Here is a 17,643-nt window from a genome sequence, read left to right on the forward strand (position 1 = left end):
ATGTCTGACATGAACCCAGGGACAGATAAAAAAGCGTCAGCAGAAACACAGATTTTATGCTAATGTAAAAACAGAAGACATAAAACAATGGATAAATGAACTCGACAACGTGACACGGTGTTTGGGACAGAAAAGTGAGTCGGTCTGTCTGCTACTAACCGGTAACCTGGGCCACCACTGCCTGAGAAATCCTCCGGTTCCCCAGGAAAGCTTTGATCTCCTCCTTCACCAGACTGCTGTCCCTCCTGCAGACACACAAAATACAGAATTATAAGTGGATAAAAACACACAGAACACAGGATTAAGACCTAATAAAAACACACAGAACACAGAATTAAGACCTAATAAAAACACACAGACCACAGCATTAAGACTAAATACAGACAGACAGAACACATTGACAGTAAATACAGTCAGCAGCTAAACACAGAATATACAGAAACCTTTGTCAAGCGGCAGCAATTTATTCCAGAATGCATCATTTTTCTGCATTAAGATGTTTGACGTGTCATTGGAAAGCTGAAGATAAGAAGCTTTTATTGTGATGCTGTTTAGATGGATCTACACGTGTTCAGCTGCTGTATCATGATTAACAGTGAACACATACGTGTTTTATGCTTTTATCCCCGACGCTGTGCTGGTTTCAGACCGCTCCCTCTGTATGCTCAACAACTGATTCCCTCTTTTCATGTCAGAGGAGCCAATCTGTGTTTCTGTATTTCATCTATTCGTGGGAAAACTACAAAACCGCCGCTCCTTTGTTAATCTGGACTGCATTTTGACAGCATCATCGACGTATTGTTCTTTCTGTTCCACTCCCATGTAATCAGCGCTGCGTTTCAGACCGACACAAAGGCGGCGGCTGCAGATATAATCCAGAAAATCTATAGTTCCAAAATACGTTTAACCAAATGTTTCCACTGTCTTACTGCACAACAGGGAAAAAATAAAAGGCATAAAACATGCAGAGACTCGCAGGAATGGAGGATGTGCAGTGACATAGTGTTCCCACCCAGCTTTCTGGCGTCGAGCCCAATCCCCTCCCTTATATATAAATATATACACACAATAACACACACGTATATATAAATATATACACACAATAACACACACACATATATAAATATATACACACAATAACACACACACACACATATAACTATATACATACAATAACACACACACACACATATATATAAATATATACCCACAATAACACACACACACATAAATATAAACGCACAATAACACACACACATATATAAATATATACACACAATAACACACACACACACACACACATATATATATATATATGTATGTGTGTTACTGTGTTTATATATATATATATATATATATATATATATATATATATATATATATATATATATATAAACACAGTAACACACATACATATATATATATATATATAAACACAGTAACACACATACATATATATATATATATATATATATATATATATAAACACAGTAACACACACACATATATAAATATATACACACACCAACAGGCTGAGCACTGCCTCGGCCTGATTCCTCCTCAGCTACGGCTTGTGAACACGTGTCAGATGTGTAAACTGCTCAGTGCATTTATCCATACTGTGCTTTTTTTGGCTTCTAACTTCACCAGCTCCAGAGCTCAGAACCCAAACCCTCTGAACCATCGCAGTCAAAATGGAGAACAAAGTCCTGAGCGCTCTGCTGGCATATTTCTGAAATGAAAATGCGTCACGACTCTTGACATCCAGCATCAATATCCTCCACACCAGCCTCTCGCGGCACAGCAGCTAAAATTAGAGCTCAAAAAACGCTGCTTGTATCGACACCAGTGAATCAATGTAGAGCAAGCTGCTGTACAAGACCAAGGAGGATGGGGTGAGGAGGAAGGAGGAAGGAGGAGGAAGAAGAGAGATGTGCTGGATGCCAACTCTAAAGGCTAAACCCCTGCAGAGAGGGAAATGTGCACTTTAAAGTGTTGGAAATGGGAAGGGCACGGTGGGATTGTCGACAAGCTGCAGCCTGGCATCGCCCCCACAGCCTCGCTGAGCGCCACGCTGGAGGATCCTACAGACAAGAGGATGAGGGCTTCTGAACGCTACTTAACTCCTCAGCTGTCTAAAGAGGACGGCTAGTTTAATGCAGAGGCAGCGTGAATGAGCAACGGGATGACTGGAGCAGATCTGAACCCTGAATGTTCTGGTTCTGACTGTTCAAACAGCTGGAAGCAGCTGGAGACACCGCTAACGTATGAAGGGCTTCACCCTCGTGTCGTCCTGCAGGTCAAAATTGACCCATTTAAAGTTTGAAAATGTGGAAAAAAAATATATAGATATATTTTCACAATGAAACTTCTGATGTCCACATTTTCAACATTTTTGGGAAATCTTTGAACATGTTTTGGTGTAAAAAAAGAAATGTTAAAAATGTTTCTTAAGAACATTCACAAAAAAAATCAACCAAAATCCAGTGAATTTCACTGGATTTTGGTTGATTTTTATGTGAATGTTCTTAAAGAAAATATCAGAAGTTTTACTGATATATATGGAATCACTTTAGACATTTTTAGGATTTTTTTGGAAGATTTTTACTCATTTTTTGAAAATATTTACAAGAATTTTCTTGACAAATTTGGGGGATTTTTTAAAAATAAAATTTTTAAGGGAAACTTTTAAGGAATTATTGGAATTTTCTTCCTGAAGGGTTTGCAAATTTTCAGAAATTTAGGGAATTTTTTTTGCTGAATTGTTGGATTCTTTTTTTTAGGACGAGGAAACAATATTTTTGGTGCCCGTAAATGAAGACAACAGGAGGGTTAAAGCAGGAGTGTCCAACATGAGGCTGGTGGTCCAAAAGCGGTCCTCCAGAGGGTCCAATCCGGCCCTCAAAGTGTAAAAATTCCAGAGAAGACATTAACTGCAGATTGTAAATTATTAAAACTATAAATTTTAAATAATTTCTAGACCATGATGGAGCTCCATGAAGTCGTTCTGATCACAAAGTAAAATACTAGATTGCTCATTATTCTTTTGTCGTTTTGTGTCTCATTTTTGTAATATTTTGTCTCATTTTGTTGTTTTTTTGTCTGACTTTTGTTGTTTGTGGCATGTTTTTGTCATTTTGTGCTTCCTTTGTGTCTGACTTTATCCATTTTTTTGTCATTTTGTGTCTCATTTTTGTAATATTTTGTCTCATTTTGTTGTTTTTTGTCTGACTTTTGTTGTTTGTGTCATGTTTTTGTCATTTTGTGCTTCCTTTGTGTCTGACTTTATCCATTTTTTTGTCGTTTTTTGTCTCATTTTTGTAGTATTTTGTCTTGTTTTGGTTGTTTTTTGTATTTTTTGTCTGGCTTTTGTCATTTAGTTTCTTGTTTTTGTGGTTTTGTTTCCTTTTTGTCTCGCTTGTTTTTTGTCTCATTTTTGTCATTTTGTGTTTCACCTCAGTCATTGCTTTGTGTATCGTTTTGTGGCATTTTGTCTCACGTGTCATTTGTGTGCATTTTTTTCTTTTTTCTGTTTTGTTTCATGTTTGTCTAATTTTTTGTCATTTTGTTCTCGTTGTTGTCATGTTGCGTCTCATTTTCGTAATATTTTGTCTTGTTTTTTGTCTTTTCTTGTCCTGTTTTGATCATGACTAAATGCTGTGTTCCGTTGTAGACACACTGGAAGTTGTAATGTGTAAATGATAAACTCAATGTTGCTGAAATTTAATTCATTTTTCTGAAGAAACTTCAGGTTGTTCATCATATTTTGTTCATTAAATGTGAGCATTTGAGGAACATACTTTTTTGCACTGAAACAAAGGAAACATGGTTATTTATAGGTTATTATGCTGTGGTTTTACTGGTCTGCCCCACTGGAGATCAAACTGGGATGACTGTGGAACCTGAACTAAGATGAGTTGGACTCCTCTGGCTCAGAAGAAGGACGGAGGAGGCCAACATGTCGACGGTAACAGATGAAGAACTCTGGACCCGTCATGCGATTTCTAATCTAATGTCACTGGATACTGCTTAATGTAATTTCATGTAATGTTTTCAGAGGTGCTCGATGGAAAAACTGTTTTTATTTAGTATTTTCCCTCCTTCCCACTTGGAAAATGTCATGTTGAACCCTGAAGGCTTTTCCAGCGCCTCCCACTGAATACTTCCCTTGTTCTGTGTTGACAGAACTCATAATCTCCACCAGAACGCCTTCCTGCCCGTCTGGTCGTCTGATTCTCCATCACTGGAGGAACGTCTTTCTGGGGGACACTGTGTTCGAGACAAACGTTCTAATCACAGCTGTCATGTGTTCTGCTGCTAAATAAAAGCCCATGCAGCTCCTGGAATCAAAGTCTCTTACTCTTATTCAGGTGTTCGACTCTTACTAGTCTTTATAATTATCCACCTGATGTCTGCTAAAGTCTAAACATGGGGAAGAAGCTTTTAGATCTGCTGCTCCAACTACATAGAACATTTAGCAGTCAGAGCTCAAACTCCAAAGTCTGGTATCTCTGAATGCATTTAAGGCTGTGATCAATCCAATCATATCCAGGCTTCTGAAGAGCAAATGCTTTATTTTAACTGATCCTGTAGAATTAATTATTTGTATTTTTTATGTCTATGTTTAACCCTCGTGTCGTCCTGTGGGTCAAAATTGACCCGTTTTAAAGTTTGAAAATGTGGAAAAAAAATATATTTTCACAGTGAAACTTCTGATGTCCACATTTTCAACATTTTTGGGAACTCTCTGAACATTTTTTGGTGGAAAAAAAGAAATATTAAAATTGTTTCTGAAGAACATTAACCAAAAAAATCAACCAAAATCCAGTGAATTTCGCTGGATTTTGGTTGATTTTTATGTGAATGTTCTTAAAGAAAATATTAGAAGTTTTACTGATATATATGGAATTACTTCAGATATTTTTAGGATTTTTTTTTGGAAGAGTTTTACTCATTTTTTAAAAAAATATTTCCAAAAATTTTCTTGCCAAATTATTACTATTATTATTATTTTTTTTTTTTTTTTTTTAAGTAAAACTTTTAAGGGAAACTTTTAAGGAATTACTGAAATTTTCTTCCTGAAGGTTTGAAAATTTTCTGAAATTTGGGGAATTTTTGGATTTTTTTCAGACAAGGAAACAATATTTTTTGGTGCCCGTAAATGAAGACAACAGGAGGGTTAACTGGATGTACTGCCATTCTGGGCCAGGTCTCTGTTGTAAAAGAGATCTTGGATCTCAATGGGACAAACCTGGATAAAGGTAATAATAACAATAATAATAACAAAAATAATAATAATAATAATAATAATTATTATCATCATCATCATCATCATCATCATCATCATCATCATCATCATCATCATCATCATCATCATCATCATCATCATCATTATTATAAATATGAGTTCATTAATGGTTAATGAGTATAAAGGTATTTACGGTCTGTTGGGTTGAAAAGTTTGAGGGAAACATCCAACGGTGGATTTTCCTGTATTTTCATGTGATTTGTGATAAACTTTTTGTACATTAAGGTTTGAGTTCAATATTGACTGATTATTAACATATAAACATCTGACGGAGAAGTATGACCGTCACACTCCACTGGCATGGAGGTAAACGTACGAGGTGTGGATATTAACTGAACTCCAAACAGATTCTGAGTGGGTTTTTTTTTAGCTCCAGTCACATTTTTATTCACTTTTTGCTGGAACATAAAGTTCTGTTGGTTACAGAAAGACCACAGCTAGAAGTAGATAGAAGTAAACAAAGTCAGAATAACACAAATAGTAAAATATTTAGCTTGTTTCCATCCTTCACCCTCCTCTACTCTGTCCTGAACGCGGCCACTGAATCTTTTATCGTGACTTTTGGCTTCATAGTTGCACCAAGATGCATAGAAGTTTAGTTTTTTTTTACAGAATCTGGTCACAGCAAACCCCTTCTGGTGATTTCTGATGTGTGACGTGTGGAATAGTTTGAATTTGGTTCTGTTTTTTAGGTTTCTATTCCAGATGATGAGCTCAGGGAACAGCAGAAAGTCGGATACCTGATCATTCCTTTCATTTTTACAGTTTCTGCTTCTGATGAATGCTACATTTGACAGTTTCTTATGTAGAACCTGCTTTTCAAAGAGGGTTAAATACTGAGACTGGGTTTATGAATGAAGCTGGTAAACAACCCCTAAGAGTTTAAATCTCCTCCACTTACATTACAATCACTATTTCAGAGCCACACGTCACATGTCCTTCCTGCATCCTTTGCAGTTTTCTAACTCTGATTCATTCTTCAGACCTACTGGTTGTCCAGAGGCTCCACGGTTAAACACTTCAGTAGGAACTCCTCCTGGTCAAACTATAACTCCAGGTCAGGGCTCCATGACCCCGGTGGAGGCTAAAAGAACCAGAACTGACCTGTTGGGACTGTTTTTGTTCCCGGAGGATAGGTCACCGACTAAAACTGCTAGATTTTTGGGAGTTTTTTCACATTGGAAAGTGACTAATGATTATTTTGGTGCCGTTATACCTGATCACAACCCCAGACAGACTCAGGATTCAACATGAGCACCTAATAAATATTATAAAGACCTAACACGGAAACGTCAGCAGACAAAACGTCCAACAGAAGACAACCGGCCCACAACAAAGTAAATGAGATAAACTGTGATAATTAAAGTCAAATACCGGTGATACTACATGTGTGTCTATAAGATATCAGCATTAAATCTGCTACTGGATCACTCCATTCCTGTACATGTTGCAGCCTGGAAAATCTAAAAAAAAAAAAAAAATGGAATTTACAGCCCCAAAGCTTCACACAACAGCATTAAGATGGGTTAAAGCAGCAGAACTTTACCTTGAATGTCACCTCTAGTCAATCAGCCACAGGACACGCTGACAATAAGAACAGTTTGGACATTTTTCACACGAGCTCATATCAGAATAATAATCAAAGGAACAAAAAGAGACAATATTCAAATAGAAAATTAACAAATCCTTTGTAAAGCAGTCTGGTGCACATCAGCTGTAGCTTTAGTTATATTATAAAGATAATAAAGGTTCTATCTATCTATCTATCTATCTATCTATCTATCTATCTATCTATCTATCCATCTATCTATCCATCCATCCATCCATCCATCCACCTATTATTTTAGCCCAGACTAAATAACCTTGGTCTCCTGAGTCACACCTAAAAACTATTTTTAATAATAACAGAAGTGCATCTGATTTACAGAGAGACAGAGAAATGTTTCCTCAAGGTCAAAAAATGCGCCTTAAAGCTAAGATTTCAGGCCAACATGAACATAAAGACACTGATGTTCTCAAAAAAAATGAAAACTTAATAATAAAATGTGAATAAAAGCGGTAGAGGCAGAGTGAATGCCATCTGTTGATGAAGATCATGTGACGCCAAACGGACTTCATGGTGAGACTGTTCTTTAAACTTCTGTTTCCAAGGTCATGCATGAACTCTGAGCGTGTTCAACATGTATGTGTTCTTCTGCTCACCATGGAGCTCCAGTTGAGTTTCCATTTGGTTCTATCTAATTAGCCCCAACAAAAACAGAGCTTTCTTTTCATTATGAACAATAAAGGCATCCTGAAGAACACCAGAACACTCAAGCTACTCAAAATGAAAATATAAGCTAGAAACAGTCAGACGATAACTGCAGATAGCCTGAAAGGTTGCTTTTAGCACAACAGTGAGTTTAGTGTGTTTAATAGAAGATCACTACTACTGTGGATTTGTACAACTACAGTAATGACCAACAGTCATTAGCTCGCACTAAAACACAACTCAGGAGGAAAATACCGGCCAAAATGTAAACTGAAGTCTGACTAAAGGCTGGGTTCTGCTTTCCGCATGAATGTGATGCATGGAAGTGAGACATTTGGAAATCAACTTGAGAGAACGTGTTTGACTTTATACTCTATGTGCTCCCAACCTGCAGGGGGCAGCGAACCTAAACACACGTCTACAACGGTACTAAACTAGAGGAAGTTTACATCGTTTACACCTCTTACAACACAGCATTTTACAGAATAACTGCATTTACTTAGTTTTAATTTCAGCGATGAATCGCTGATAACCTGGTTACCACGGTGATCTCTGTGTGAATCTATAAATATCTGGATTTCTGAACTTCTACTGCTAGGAGCTCCTGTTCTTCTGCCAGTTTTCCGCGTGTCTCCGTCCACACAGAAAAAGTTGGAGGTGCACGAGGCGGAAATACTCTGCTTGATAAGGGCGGTGTGAGGAGGCATGGCTAAAACAACAATTCGTTCTCACAGACCTCACGGATGTGTCAAACATAAAACAAACTTCAGCCTCATTCATTCCCTGTTCCTGTCAGACGGTCTGCTAAACTCAAACCTAGTGAATGAAGTCAGTACGATGAGATAACAGCTTGAGATGATTACTGCCTGCTTCTTCAAGCTCCAGACTACAGCTGGTAAAAAGTTCTCCAAACTTCTGTTTCTACTGACCTCATCAGCTCCTCCACTTTGTCGTCAATGTCCAGGTCTTCTTCCGTGGCTTCGAACCCAAACGCCCGTGCCGCCGCTGCGCTGTTCACCGGGTACCGAGGAGGAGACAGCTTCCCGTTGGGCGTAGCGGCCAGACTGTCGCGGCCGTTCTGCGCCAGCGCCACCAACGCCACCGGAGACGGCAGGATGGCGGAGGGCGGCGGCCCCGGAGGCGGGGAGGTGTCGTAGCAGTTGCTAGGCGACGGCGAGAGCCCCCCACCGCTGTTGAACTGCGTCTGCGTGGCCGTGGAGATCTTGGAGGTCGTGGAAGAGGCGGCGGCTGAGTGGTCGGCGGCGCTGCCCTCAGCGCTGGTGACGGCGCCGCTGTTCCCGTTGCAGGACGCGGAGGAGGTGGTGGCGGCCGAGGCAGTGGCGTTAGTGGTGAAGGATGGGGGAGTAGCGGTAGAGGCAGAGTTGTTGGTGCAGCTGTTCACCCCGCCCACTCCGCAGGAGGACGAGGACGAGGAGGAGGAAGAGGTCCGGCGGCCGAACTTGTCGCCGTGCTCCCGGTCCAGCCGGTCCAGAGTTTCTAGTGCGTGCAGGATCTCCTGCTTGGTCATCCCGGAGCGACGCAGCCGCTGCAGCAGATCTATCTGCTCGATGGTGAAGCGAGGCTCCTCACTGAACTCTGACATCCTGCTGCTGGACGAGACAAGAAGACAGGCTGAGAAACAGATGAATAAGAGGAGGGCAAAGGAGGCAGGAAGTTAAGGAAAGTAGGAAGGAAAGTAAGAGGATGTTGAAGATCTGGAGGAGGAAAAGAGCAGTGAGGAGCAAAGTCAGGCATAAATGAGACAGATGAAGGGATGGCGGCGGAACGGAGGAAATGAGAGGATTAAGTAGCAAAGAGTGAAAAGGAACGCAGATGCAGATGGGGAGAAAAATGAGAATGATGGGGAAGGAGGAGAGAAAAAGGGTGGTGGAGGAGAGTTAGAGGGAGAAAGTGGAAAGAAAAGGAGAAAAAACTGAGAGTAGAAAATTAAGAGGCAGCAGATAAGAAAAGGAAGACAAGAGCGAGAGATAGAGGTGTGAAGGAGAGGGAGGAAGGAGGGGCAGGGCATAAAATCAGCTATTTTTGGGAAGCAGCAGCAACACGCAGCGAGCCGGAGTCACCTTGACAGCTGATGCTATCTTACATTCTGACTGTCGTTCTTTAAGAGCTGCCATACATCCCGCTCTGCACGCCGCCCACGCTCCACGCTTTTCATAAGCAATTTGCTGTGCTCAAAATCAATGCAACTGGAATCAGACTGCGGCAGATTTTCCATCTTCTGTGCCAGCCTGACCTATGCCGATAAGATAAACGGTTTAAAAGGGGTCACTGGCATTTCTCTACATCTGTGTTGGTGCGCAGAGGACGGAGGAACTAAATGATGCAACGTGCACACAGTGTTTGGAAGTTATTATGAAGAAAACTAACAGGCGTGTGGTGCATGAACGCCTTTAGAGGGCTTTAAAAGGATTTCCAGCACATGCAAGAAAAAAAAAGTCATTTTGGGTCAGGACTGAAATACATTAACTAGTCCCCTGAAGTTGTCATTCTAATTCTCTCCTTTTTGCACTGCATCATCATCTAGCAATTACCGTGTTTATGTATTCCTTTCTAGCTGTAAATCTCTGTATATACTGAGTTAGACTTAATTTTATTACTGCTATTTTTATTTTCCTCCCTGTTCCTCTTTCTATAGTTTCTTCATTTTTATTATTCTCTTCCGTATTCCTATAGAGTGACACAAACAGCCAAAACCAAATTCCCTGCACGTTGTGTACGTATTTAGCCATAAACCCTCGTGTCGTCGTGCGGGTCAAAATTGACCCGTTTTAAAGTTTGAAAATGTGGAAAAATATATATTTTCACAGTGAAACTTCTGATGTCCACATTTTCAACCTTTTTGGGAAATCTTTGAACATTTTTGGTGGAAAAAAAGAAATGTTAAAAATGTTTCTTAAGAACATTTACAAAAAAATCTACCAAAATCCAGTGAAATTCGCTGGACTTTTTTCTGAATGTTCTTAAAGAAAATATTAGAAGCTTTACTGATACGTATGAAATCACTTTAGATATTTTTAGGATTTTTTTGAAAGATTTTTACTCATTTTTTGAAAATAATTACAAGAATTTTCTTGCCAAATTTGGGAGATTTAAAAAAAAAAAAACTTTTAAGGAATTATTGGAATTTTCTTCCTGAAGGTTTTGCAAATTTTCAGAAATTTGGGGGAATTTTTTGCTGATTTTTTTTGGATTTTTTTCAGATAAGGAAACAATATTTTTTGGTGCCCATAAATGAGGACAACAGGAGGGTTAAAGCTGATTCTGATTGTGATAAGGCTGTAAATCATCACTACGCTCAATCAGACTGCAGGACCTGTCACATCCACAGACCTGGACTGAATTAAAGCATTTCAGTCTGACTAATGCTGGAACAAACCTGAGGAATCATTGCCTGTCCAGATTAAGCATTGACTCAGTTAAATATTCACTCCAGGAGCTGGTTTAACTGGTGAAAACAAAGCAGCTCTCCACCGCCTTCAAGCAGCTTAAACGGGACTTTCACTACATGAATGCAAACTTCCTTTAGTGGGTTAGAAATGAGCTGATAAGAGGGAAAGTTCAAGAATAAATCACAGCTTCAGGTTTCCATCAGATGCTCCCAAACTAAACTCTGTATAGTTTTCTAAACAGTCCCTAAACTGACGCCGGTCCTCGGCGTGTCCTCCGGCTCCAGGTGTTCGTGTTTTGCTACAGTGGAAACCAGAAGAAAACCTAAAACAACCCGTCTGTGTTGGGACGCTGCGGGTGAAGCTCCGGTCATGCCAGCCTTCACGCCCTTTGCCCAAAAGCTAACGTTAGCAGATGTGTGTGTGGCAGGATAAATTAAGCCAGCATTGCAGCCTGCTTTAACACACACACACACTGAATAATACCTCCAAACACCCCCCCCCCCCCCCCCCCCCCCCCCAGCTGCTGATTTATCCCCGACACCACTCCACAGAGGTCGAGTAACAACTTACTGTCTGGCTGGTTAGCCCCATGCTAGCGGTGCCAACACTAGCCGCCGTTAGCCGCTAACGTTTGATATTAATAACATCACTTTTAGGCTTTTAGGGAGATTAAAAACACGACTCACCTCGGTTCAAAACGGCCACTGACACATCTAACTTTACAACCAAAGCGAAGAGCCGCCGTGTCGCTGTGTGCAGCCGAGCGACGGAGCCGTTAAACGCCGCGGAGCCCCGTCCGACCCTTTCCAAGGATTTCTAATCAGAGGAGAATTATTCTCTCCGCTTTGTCTGTCTCACAACAGCCATATTGACAACTAACACCTCCGAGCGGCTCCGAGGGAACTGTAGTCCTTCTGACAGCCCGGCCTCCGACACGGGGCGGCATCCTCTGCTGTAAGAACTACAAATCCCTGGATGAGGAGCGGAGGGGGCTGACGGCTCTGATCTACAGATGTCACAGAAAGGCTCTTCTAATGATGTGACTACAGCGGCTCTCTGCTGCTGCTGCTGCCTGGATCAGGGCGCAGGGTCCCAGCCAGAGGCGGTCCGAGGGTCCGGGACCACCGGGGGGCTCAGCCCGGTCCAGCAGGATCTGGTTTTAATGTGATAATAGACTTAGACTGATTTTATTAATCCACAGAGGGAAATTCTGTTGTTACAGCAGCTGGATATTCAACAAGACAACACAGAATATTAGGGTCAGATATAAAGAGAAGGTAAAATAAAATAAAATAAAATAAAATAAAATAAAATAAAATAAAATAAAATAAAATAAAATAAAATAAAATAAAATAAAATAAAATATTAGCGTCAGGTATAAAGAGAAGGTAACATAAAATAAAATAAAATATTAGCGTCAGGTATAAAGAGAAGGTAACATAAAATAAAATAAAATAAAATATTCGGGTCAGGTATAAAGTGAAGGTAAAATAAAATAAAATAAAATATTAGGGTCAGGTATAAAGAGAAGTTAACATAAAATAAAATAAAATATAATAAGATAAAATAAAATATAACTAAATATTAGGGTCATGTATAAAATAAAATAAAATAAAATAAAATAAAATAAAATATTAGAGTCAGATATAAAGAGAAGGTAACATAAAATAAAATAAAATATTAGCATCAGGTATAAAGAGAAGGTAACATAAAATAAAATAAAATATTCGGGTCAGGTATAAAGTGAAGGTAAAATAAAATAAAATAAAATATTAGGGTCAGGTATAAAGAGAAGTTAACATAAAATAAAATAAAATATAATAAGATAAAATAAAATATAACTAAATATTAGGGTCATGTATAAAATAAAATAAAATAAAATAAAATAAAATAAAATAAGATAAAATAAAATGGTAGGGTCAGGTATAAAGAGAAGGTACAGTAAAACAAAATATTAGGGCCAGGTATAAAGAGAAGGTAACATAAAATAAAGTATTAGGGTCAGATATAAAGAGAAGTTAACATAAAATAAAATATAATAAGATAAAATAAAATAGAATTAAATATTAGGGTCAGGTATAAAGGGAAGAGAGCATAAAATAAAATAAAATAAAATATTAGGGTCAGATATAAAGAGAAGGTAACATAAAATTAAATTAAATTAAATTAGATTAAATTAAATTAAATTAAATTAAATATTAGGGTCAGGTATAAAGTGAAGGTAGCATAAAATTAAATAAAATTAAATTAGAATATGGAAAATATAGAAAGAAAAAATTAACAAAATATACAGAGGGTTAGGTTTAGGTTAACCCTAACCCTAGACAATAGTTTCAATTGCAGATACCATTAATAACAATCTTAAATAAAATGTCTTTAATTTTTATGATCCAGAACTGAGATCTACCAACTGTTTAACATTTAATACAATACAATACAATGCAATACAATGACTGTATTAATCCCCGAAGGGAAATTCAATTGTCTGGTCTCATCTGTTTACTTTTGAATTACATAGTCTGATTGCTGATGGCAAGAAAGATTTTCTGAATCTTTCAGTCCTGCAGAGCAGGGATAGGAGCCGTCCACTGATGTTTCATTGTTCACTGAGGAAGATGTGAAGTGGATGATCCAGGTTTGTCAGAATGGCCTCCATCTTTCTAAGTGCCTGTCTTTCCACCTCATCCTCCAATGTGTTCAATCTGATTCCAACCACAGAGCCAGCTTTTTTAATCAGTTTGTTCAGATACCTTGCATCCTTGTTTTTTATACTAAAAAGACATATAAAACAATGAAGGATAAAGGAGCAGCAATAAAGCATCAATTAACAGCACATTGTCGTCTATGTTTTTTTTAAAAACAAGAAAAAAACCCTTGAACTTCATGTGTAAAACATCTTTATCTATCTACCAATAAGATTTACAGCTGTCTAAATCAAGTTAATACTCTGACCAATGCTTGTTTTAACAGTTTTGTTGAATCCACAGCCATCAGTTTTTGGTTTTTGGCTGTAAAACAGCATCAGATATGACATTTTTACCATATTTTGGAAAAATAATGACTTTTTGTCTGTATTTTTACTGTAATTTTTCACAGTGGTCTATCATCCATGTCCACGTTTTCAAAAATCTGTTGGAGATCTTTGAAGACTCCAAAGGCCACAGCAGGTGATTCCAACATTATTTTACTGTACTAGGAGCTAATTAAACTAATTACACAATTTAAACTTCTTGCAACTCTTAGCAACCAAGACAGAATGTAGTTTTACAGGGAATAAACCTGCTGGTATTATTCTGTAGGTAGGACTAAAATCTACACCTGTAGTCCATCAGAAGAGAGGGATCAGAAAAGTTTCCAGTTCAACAGGTTTGGTTTTAATCTAGACTTCCCAAGCCTCAGTAATCATAATAATATAAAGGGTGCAATCCATGTTTTAAGGATTTTAATGTTAATTTCAAGGATAGTAATAACGCTGGATTCCAAAGATAGGAATCTACCACCAGGAACCGTTCCCAAGTTCACTTCCTGTTAACTCTGTGAGTGATTAAGGCTCTTTGATTACATGGAAAACGGTCTGCAATGCCAAAAAGCACAGAAGAACCTAATATGATGTAAAACTTTAGGTGATGTCTGCGCTATTACATCTTTAGCTTATCTGGTTTGCACTGTACCTATTACCAAAAACTGATCACTCATGCACAAATAACCCCGTACAGGTTTAATCTACACTCATAAACAGTCAAATACAGTGTTATTATAATAACAAACCTTGCAGCATACAGGCCTTTTTCCATCATTTCAGTGTTTGAGCTGTGCAGAGGATCGAGCTGTTTGCTCAGCTGCTTCAGGAGGAAGAAGGTCAACAATAAGGAGAAATTAAAAGAGGCTTAATTCTGGAGGGGAATGGATCCAGGTGGCTACCTTAGCATGCGCATCAATTACACATTTCCACTGAAAAACACAGCCCACTTAAGTTTACCATTAATATGTTTCTGCTTCATTCCAACCTGCAGCTGCAGACTTTTGTAATTCCACTCTTCATGTTGTCCTCCACTAAAGTCAGCTGAGTGACGTTCACCGCTGACATTCCCTTCACCCTCCTGCTGTCTTCATTTATGGGCACCAAAAAATATTAGTTCTTTGTCTGAAAAAAATCCAAAAATTCTGCAAAAAAATTCTTCAAATTTCTGTAAATTTGCAAAACATTCAGGAAGAAAATTCCAATAATTCCTTAAAAGTTTCTCTTAAAAGTTTTTTTAATATATAAAGAAATCCCCAAATTTGATAAGAAATAAATATTTAAAACATAAAAAAATTAATAAAAAATGTAAATATTTTCAAAAAGTGAACAAAAATCTTCCAAAAAATCCTAAAAACATCTAAAGTGATTCCATATATATCAGTAAAAATTCTAATATTTTCTTGAAGAACATTCAGAAAAAAATTGACCAAAATCCAGCGAAACATTTTTTTTAGTATTTCTTTTTCTTTTTGCATCAAAAATGTTCAAAAATTTCCCAAAAATGTTGAAAATGTGGAAGTTTTCACTGTGAAAATATATATTTTTCCACATTTTCAAACTTTAAAATGGGTCAATTTGATCCGCAGGACGACACGAGGGTTAATAAATCTCACTGTTTTGCTCTTTAACACGCTGTTATGGAGTTGTAATCAGATCTCAAACAAATGCTTAATTTGAAATAAAATGTCAGTCTGTGCAGGTAAAATCCCACAGATGAAAATCTTCTAAAGTCAAAGCCAGTGACAAGAGCTCTGCTGTCCTTTAACAAAGTGCTTCTGAATGAGACAGTTAAAGCTAATCTGCCACAGTGGAGGTGTTAAGTAGTCTGATGTAATTTGAAGCCCAATAGACTGTGATGAATATTAATGCTGTTAAAGCAGCTGTCTGTGACTTAACGACATGAATAATGCATCGGTAATTCATGGATGCTCATATAAGGTGCTATGGAGCCATATTTACATGGAGCTATACGTGATGCACTGCAGTGTTCAGAAGCACACATTCCTGTAAATGAGGTGTGAAAGCTGCTTTCTGTTCAGTTTACCTCCAGCCTGGAAGTCATACTGCCCCCATGTGAAAGCTTCAGTCCAAAAATAACACAAGAAACAAGTCACTTTACACCTGTCATTCTGTGCTGGTTTCTACCAGAATACATTAAAGTTTTCTGGAAGGATTTCCAGTTAAATCAGTGCAGATGTCAGGCAGAAACAAAGGGAGGGTTTCAGGATTTAAATGGCTGGCACACACATTTAAATCGTTTTGTGTATTTTTCGTGTTTTTTATGTAAAGTATCATTCAAACTTTAGTTTCACAGCACTTAGTATCCAGTTTGGTTCAGTTCAAAGAGGTTAGTAGACGACTAATAACTAATAACCAGACAGAACAGGTAGAGAGTGAAACAAAATGTGATTTAAAAATCTATAAGAATGTTTCAAATAAAATGACAAAAAATGCTTCTAAAAATACATTAAACAGGTAAAAAGACAAGACAGAAATAAAAATAAAAGAGAATTAAAGTTTACAACTCAAAAACATTAAAATAAATGAATAAAATAAACCAAACTTGGTCCAAAGCCGGCTGCAGAGGAAGGTTTCAGTCTAGATTTCAGGTCCTCCGACAGACTGGTTCATCAGCCTCACTAAAGCTTTAATTCATAAAACAAACTCATTTTTGAGCATCGGCTGTAGATAATTGGAGCGTTAGTGATACTTTAAATTCTCCATTTAGTGAATCGCCTCTGGTGGAACATCAAACCTTCTCTAACCAGACAATTCATTGTTTCTTCTCTTCCAAGTGTGGAAATCAAACAGTTTGTCTGCAGAAAAACAAATACCTCATGCATAAATGTTAAGATGCGGCTCTTAGCCCTGGTCCCTAGAAAACAAACCAACATGAACTTGAAAGTTTGGCCATTTGTTTGGAACAGCAGAAGTAAATGTCACATATGAAAGCTTCAAAGTTCAGTCAGAATTTCTTCCAAACATTATTGTTGTAATTAGTTTTATTTTAATTTTTTTTTATACCAGCACTATTAAAAAATGCTGCCTTTTCCTATTAAGGTCTACCTATTTCTTGAATATACCTCCTTATATTCCTAAAAATGTGTGTATGTGAGCTTAAACATACTACATGTGAATTTTCCCAAAGTTGATTTATCTCTTATATGAATAATAAGATGAAAACAAACAAAAAATAGTTTCAGCCCCTCGAAGGCTCAGCTTTGTTCTGCAGTTTAGTTTTATAGCAGTTGGCACCAAGGAAGTTTGCTTTTTTCCTGCTTTTTCTCTTAAACTGAGCGAAGTTTGTGATGTTGCTCCCCCAGAACAGCATCTTCATTAAAGTGAATCAGTGATAAATGGGACTCCTGCATGAATCATACATCAATAACAGCCTAAATCCACAGATCATCCATGAAGATGAAAATACAGAAAAATAGAAACGCATGGCAGAAGTAGCATGCTATCAATATTTTAGAGATGCCCCCCTAAATTTCACAGATCAGCTCATGCCTTATTAAGAGAAGCTGAACTCCTGCTGGCTCTGCTGCAGTCTGCTTCCTGTTAGTGGGTCATAGAGCTGTATTTAGTAGTAGAATCAGTTTAGTTCCAGTTGTTTTTATCATCTGTGTTTGTTGTAGTTCCCTCTCATCAT

General features: G+C 37.9%; 2 protein-coding genes across 6 annotated transcripts in view; both read right to left on the bottom strand.

The window, feature by feature from the left end:
• The window catches only part of hmbox1b (homeobox containing 1 b), a 40,327-nt gene extending 28,445 nt beyond the window's left edge, over positions 1-11,882 (bottom strand). For 2 of the 5 annotated variants that reach the window (XR_008603472.1, XM_035948690.2), the window contains exons 1-3: positions 11,656-11,882; positions 8,489-9,169; positions 160-245 (exon numbers count right to left, since the gene is read on the bottom strand). Coding sequence is in view for 4 of the 5 variants with exons in the window: in XM_035948690.2 (XP_035804583.1) it covers positions 160-245; positions 8,489-9,162 (760 nt within the window). In the remaining variant the exon portion in view is untranslated. The remainder of the gene's footprint in view (positions 1-159; positions 246-8,488; positions 9,170-11,655) is intronic. The other 3 variants (XM_023271368.3, XM_023271366.3, XM_023271369.3) reach the window with 3 other exon arrangements.
• Positions 1-17,643, bottom strand: part of LOC111571287 (toll-like receptor 5) — a 189,606-nt gene that overhangs the window by 34,395 nt on the left and 137,568 nt on the right. The window lies entirely within an intron of this gene.

Source organism: Amphiprion ocellaris, chromosome 12 (assembly GCF_022539595.1).
Source record: "Amphiprion ocellaris isolate individual 3 ecotype Okinawa chromosome 12, ASM2253959v1, whole genome shotgun sequence".
In the NCBI taxonomy this organism is placed as follows: domain Eukaryota; kingdom Metazoa; phylum Chordata; class Actinopteri; family Pomacentridae; genus Amphiprion; species Amphiprion ocellaris.